The sequence below is a fragment of the Anomaloglossus baeobatrachus genome, chromosome 7 (genome assembly GCF_048569485.1).
Source record: "Anomaloglossus baeobatrachus isolate aAnoBae1 chromosome 7, aAnoBae1.hap1, whole genome shotgun sequence".
NCBI classification, from domain to species: Eukaryota; Metazoa; Chordata; class Amphibia; order Anura; family Aromobatidae; genus Anomaloglossus; species Anomaloglossus baeobatrachus.
In genome coordinates this window covers 185,997,095-186,003,612 of record NC_134359.1, presented here as the reverse complement: position 1 = coordinate 186,003,612, position 6,518 = coordinate 185,997,095, and the positions used below count along the sequence as shown (strand labels likewise).

Here is a 6,518-nt window from a genome sequence, read left to right as displayed (position 1 = left end):
AATCCGCATTAAACATATAAGGTGCTACATGCTCAACAGGAACAGCATTGCCGGTCACCGCTAATAGAATAAGTGCTAAATCCCAGTTGCTCTGTGGAGTATTGTTACGGAACAGCCTCTGCTGTCAGGGCTGCACTAAGTGATTGCAGGAAGCTAATCCATTATAAACTAAGGAAAAGAATATACCAATACGGGATCACCACAAGGTTAGGGTACATATGAAAAATTCACTTTATTATACAAAAAAACACAAGAAAACACATGCCCTCAGCAGAGGTATAGTACACACAGAAGGTAATAAAAACATTTAAAAAATATAATAATATAATTATATGATGCGATTAAGATAATCGGCGCTGTGCAAGTCTGCCTGTACAAACAGTAATCAGTATGAATGGATTGCTAAGCGCCGTGAAAGCATATGCTAACAACGTTTCTGCTTAGTGTTATCTTACCAAACTCTGACTAAAGCGCTGTGCTCAATTGCAATCTGACAGCGCTTAGATCAAGATAACTGGCGCCGTGCAAGTTCGCCTGTATAAACAGTAATTAATTAGTATGAATGGATTTGTAAGCGCCGTGAAAGCATATGCTAATGAATGGATTTGTAAGCGCCGTGAAAGCATATGCTAATGAATGGATTGATAAGCGCAGTGCAAGCATATGCTAACAACAAATCTGCTTAGTGTTATCTTATAAAACTCTGATTATAACGCCGCTCCATTCTTTGACTAACGCATGCGCAGTAGGAGCTTGGGGCTGTACTGTTCTATGTCATATGACCTAAGCAAGATGGCGGCCGCCATCAGAACGCTCCAGACATATGAAATTCCTCAGCTGTGGTATTGGTGAGTCCTAATGTACTCCCTTTATATAAGGTACACATGGAAGCTTTAACCAGCTTTCTTTCTTCCCCTGAGGAAGCCACCCTTAGAGGCGGCGATACGCGTGGGGTTATCCCTTGGGAAACCCTCTCCTCATGTTACCCTGACTTTGCATGGTGTTTTCTATCTGCTGGTACTATGCTGTCAGTGAGTATAGACTGAGGGTATACATGTATGGTATTAGGTTTGGTGCAGGACTATTCTATTGGCTATTCAGCGTTATACGTTTTTTTTTTTTTCTCTTTAAATAGAGTCTTGTAGCCAATTAATGGTCTGTGATCTTAGACCTTAATCTTGATTATTTGGTGCTAACATAGTACCTCGTTCCTTTGTCTTCTGAACAGTGAAACAGCAATGCAAATTTACATCTGTATGGTGCATGAGGAGAGATTGTATTGATGTCTAAAAATTGTATTGATATACTTGGCATTTATTGTATGCATTGTTTCCCAATGGGACAGGTTTTTCTTATGCCATAGGCTTTTTTTAAATGTTTTTATTACCTTCTGTGTGTACTATACCTCTGCTGAGGGCATGTGTTTTCTTGTGTTTTTTTGTATAATAAAGTGAATTTTTCATATGTACCCTAACCTTGTGGTGATCCCGTATTGGTATATTCTTTTCCTTAGTTTATGGTCTCGTTTTTTGTATACCAGGAGATCCCACGGGTAGTGCCCTTCCTTTTCAATTATTGACCTTCGTGCTGGTGCATTCATTGCTCCGTTTCTGGAAGGAGGCACACCCCCCTTTTTGTTGTTAGCCAAACTTTTGGCAGTGTTGATTGGTGTAGTAGGTTTTTGTATTGTGGTACAAAAAAACATATGGATTTAGCAGCTAGAGAAGCAGCATGGTCATGTCAATCTTCAGACATTTTTGGTGCCCCTTTTAATTCTGGGGCTTCAGGCGGTACAGGCAGTCCGCAGGACGAGAATCAACAGCTTATGCAGAGTCTAATTAACCTACATAAAAGAGTAACTAAAGTGTGGTGGAATATTAGAACCCTAGAGGAGTATAAGAAACTTAAGATCACACCAAGGGGATTGAGAGTGCAAATATTTCCTGCATGGGAGACTGATGCACAATTCAGAATTACATGGGAGCAGGGTTTGCAAACATGCTCAATGATATTATTGGATATGCTAATTGAACATGACCGTTCCCTGCTTGCCCAGCTAAAAGAGGAGATCAGCAACAAAGAACATATACTAAAACAGCTAGACACACAAACAGTGGTAGCCCCATTTCAGGAGAAATTGAGGAATATCCTCGACACTTACGAAAGGGACATTATCAAGGGCAAAAAAAGCAAGTTCCAACGAGACAGAAGTGACTACGCGGAGAATAGGGCCTATAGGTGGTCACACAAGGGTAACAGACGCAGACGGGTGAATCAGCAACCTGATAGTGCCCCGGCGGCCTCCGAACCTTCCTCTAGTGATCCTTTTTTATCGACGGACACAAGCGATCCAGAAAGCGTACCCGGAGGGGCCGTCGGAAACCAAAACGTCAAGAGAAAGAACAGGAGAATTCAACCATGGCGATCTCCTCCGCAGAGGCAAACAAGGAGCCGGAGGCAGAATTGGTAACAGGTAATCTGAATGACCTACAAATAGTGAATCTCTCTAAATATAAACTATCAGAAATAGAAACCAATCTACTTACTAGAGGACTATCTTTTGCACCCATGAGTAGATTGGATAAATTCACTGTAACCAAGGACATTTACCTCTTCTGCCGACAACTTACATTTAAATATCTTTACAGTAGACCTGAGCTCATCGATACACTGCCTCCTGAGGACCGCCAGATATTCAACGATCTTTTGGAGCTCCTGGAGGAAAACGAACGACAAACTGGTAAGAAGATCCCCTTCACGGGACGACTTCTGTCCCAAGCCACACCCTCCCTCGGTCTTTGTCCGGCTGTTGGGATTTTTTTCAACAAAATGTGCAAAGATATTGATAAGCTTAAATTAGATAATAATAAAGCTAACAATTTAAGCACAGAAGAGAGAAGGACTCTATCTGGACTAAAGAACAACAAAGAATTCTTGATAAAAGAAGCTGACAAGGGGGGGAATGTAGTGTTGTGGCCAACAGATATGTATATTAGAGAGGCAAAGAGACAGCTATCTAACAGGGAATGTTACGTGGCACTACCATCAGACCCAACGATCATCTTTAAAAAGAATCTGGATAGATTCTTGTCTGCAGCACACGATCAGGGTATTATCACTTTGAGGGAGAAAAATTTCTTAACAACAAATGATCCAGTGATACCAACATTCTATATGTTGCCCAAAATTCACAAGGGCCGCCCAGAACCACCAGGCAGACCAATAGTCTCGGGGATAGGTGGGTTATTTGAGAGACCTTGTATCTACTTGGATTTCTATCTCCAACCCTTGGCACAATCCTCCCCATCGTATGTGAGAGATACTACCCACCTGATCGATCAATTGGCGCAGTTGGAGGTTCCATCTGAGGTCCTTCTTGTCACACTGGATGTGGAATCCCTATACACCTCAATTGATCATGAGTTGGGATCAAGGGCAGTATCGTTTTTTCTGGATAATAGAACAACCGGGAACAGGAGGCATGACTCCTTTATCCTGGATCTACTCCACCAAGTACTGGATAGGAACTATTTTCTGTTTGATAGAATTTACTATCGCCAAACGTCCGGGACCGCTATGGGGGCGTGTTGTGCACCACCCTATGCTAATATCTTTTTAGGGTGGTGGGAGGAGTTACATGTCTACACTCTTGAGCAGTACAAAAACAATGTGGTCCGGTGGTTCAGATATATTGACGACATTTTGTTTTTCTGGTCGGGAACCCTGGATCAATGTAAATCCTTCATTGCCATCTTGAATGATAATATTCTGAATATTAGACTGACATCCAACATTTCCTCTGAATCTGTTGAGTTTCTCGATCTACAGATCAATAAGGTAGAAGGGGACATTCATACGACTCTATATCGCAAGCCCACGGCGACCAATAGCTTGCTACACTACAGCAGCTTTCACCCGATGCATGTCAAAAATGGTATCCCTAAGGGACAATTCATGCGGGTGAAAAGGAACTGTAGTGATAACACCGATTTTGAGTCACATGCCCTTGATCTGACCAACAGATTCTGCAAAAGGGGATATCCAAAGAGAGTGGTCTCCGGAGCTTTACAAACCTGCAGGACCATGGAACGACGAACTCTACTCCAACCAAGAATGCGGAAAAAACAGACAACAGTGAGTATTATCACACCCTTTAATAATCAGTGGCAGGATCTCTATGGTTTGCTCCATAATAACTGGGATATCTTGCGAAGCGATAAGAAGCTGATTCCTTTTTTGGGTGAAAAACCCAGACTTGTAGCAAGGAGGGCCCAGAATCTACGGGGTATCCTCTCTACCAGCCATTTCTTCAGACCGAAATTGAGCCTGGGTACTGGTGTTAAATTGAGAGGAACATTTCCCTGTGGAGCATGCACGGTGTGTCCTCACATGGTTGCTGGTGACCATATTTCCTTACCATTTCCTCCTAGACGAATCACTTCTGGGGCATATTACAACTGCCGGACCAGGAATGCAGTTTACGTCCTCATTTGCAGTTGCCCCAAACTGTATGTGGGCGAAACCACACAGGAGATAAGAAGGAGAGTACAACAGCACTTTTCAAGTATCAACACAGCCGGTGCAGACCTAAAGAAGGGTAAGGTACTCACCTCAGTGGCTGCCCACTTTCTTACTCACCATGGAGGGCGATTTAACACAATCAAAGTATTGGTTGTCGATTCCGTGAAACAGAACATCAGAGGTGGGAACTGTATTAAGGAACTCCTACGGAAGGAGTCCCGATGGATATACACCCTTAACAGTTTAGTCCCGCATGGCCTAAACGAAGAGTTACTGTACACTGGATTTTACAATACTACTTGAAATTGTGGGTTCCATAACATTGTGCTATCTCCTCATTCTGTCTGTTTCTTCTCCCTATTAGTTCTGTGTGCTCGCTTGGATGAGATATTCAAGCAAATGATGAGAAAGGAAGGATGTACAAACGGGAAAAGAGGAAGACACCGATCCCCATCTATGAGATCTCCTTTTTACCTTCTCTACACTGCCAATTGGTTCCAGGGGAATGTCATGCCCCGTTATCACGTGATCTTGGGGACCATAACCAAAATGTGACATGGGGGAAAGAAGGAAGAATTGGAGAGAAGAAGGAAAGACTAAGGACTATGATAACGCCAGAAATCATACCAACCATAATCCTGGACTGATGTCTTATTATATAAAAATCTATAAACCTTATAAGTAAATTCTTTTCTCCTGCTAGTGTTCCTGGCTCTGGTTGATCTGTCAGACCTTTGGTTGTGTCCAAACGTTTCCTTTGGGTGTACAGTATCTTGTTTACAGTCCGGGCATTGGACACTTCATACTCAATAGTTGAGTTCAAAATATGTATATGGAATTTATTCGAAACTATTTACTCTACGTGGTTCTAGTGATCATCTCACCCTTTTTTTTTTTTTTTTTTTTTTTTTTTTTTTTTTTTTCGCTTATACAGCAAGGGTACTGTTGTGCACTGCTTACCGCACCTCTGACAAATGTTTTTTGTCCTACGTGTGGTCCTCGTTGCAAATTGGATTCCGCTTTCATTCTATCTTACTGAGAAATATCTCTATGCAGGCAGTGCGATCATATAACACCTCTCTAGGATTGTGTTCTATGGCCGGAATTGTATTTGCATATTTGCATATTCTCATACACAATTGGTGCATGGTATTTGCCGAAAATAGCATATTTTAGGAGTCTTTAATGACTCCTTTCTTAATGATTAAATGTGATCATGACTACATTCTGACCGTGATAATTGTGCTGTATCTGCTATATGCCTGTTTAGAGACTTTCATTCTATGTTGAGAAACTTCTGTAACTTGGACCCTCACTGTTTGCCCTATTATCCCTATACGTCTGGCATGATTCTAACTTGCTATGACTTGTTATGGTTTTTGGGGCGCAATATGGCGCAAACTGTCTTTCCACCTTTGGGATGCATTCCTGTGTACCCACTGGGCCTATATGTCATTCCCCCATGTTACGGTAATACAGCTCTACTCGGCTTTGTGAATGTACCCTTTGAAGGGTCAATATCTTGATTACTTAGCCGACAGACGAATGCTGAGGTCTGTGCACAGAGGTTGTTGTAGGGTACATGGGTGTATAGCGATATATTTCTCCTGTCAGCTCGGCTACTTATCCCCCAAGGGTGAAAACAATCTGTACCATCAGACATTTCCTCTGTCTGCTCTACTTTTTACATGGATTCTGTCTAAGTCTGTCTACGCTGTGAAATTTATAGTGACCCCTTGTTCCTGCACTATAACGATAGAAATAAAATATATATTCTTGGGGAATAAAGTGCAACTGTTAGAAAGATTTTTATGATATCTATAAGGGTATGTACTAATGTATACGCTGTGCTCAATTGCAATTTGACAGCGTTTTTATTTTCAGCGCTTGTGCGTTGTGAGATAAAGCTGCCCCTCTCCCCATGTTATATGATGCGATTAAGATAATCGGCGCTGTGCAAGTCTGCCTGTACAAACAGTAATCAGTATGAATGGATT

General features: G+C 41.9%; 1 protein-coding gene across 2 annotated transcripts; it reads left to right on the top strand.

The window, feature by feature from the left end:
• Positions 1-791: 791 nt before the first annotated feature.
• On the top strand, positions 792-5,215 carry LOC142246040 (uncharacterized). 2 transcript variants are annotated; one of them, XM_075319054.1, is made up of 5 exons: positions 792-848; positions 2,649-2,740; positions 4,023-4,134; positions 4,431-4,597; positions 4,886-5,215. In XM_075319054.1, exons 1-5 carry the CDS (start codon positions 793-795, stop codon positions 5,074-5,076), a joined length of 618 nt encoding a protein of 205 aa, XP_075175169.1. In that variant the 5' UTR covers position 792; the 3' UTR covers positions 5,077-5,215. The 2 variants fall into 2 exon arrangements, with proteins under 2 accessions (XP_075175169.1, XP_075175170.1); XM_075319055.1 differs by lacking the exon at positions 2,649-2,740 and having other exon boundaries at positions 803-848.
• Positions 5,216-6,518: the final 1,303 nt, after the last annotated feature.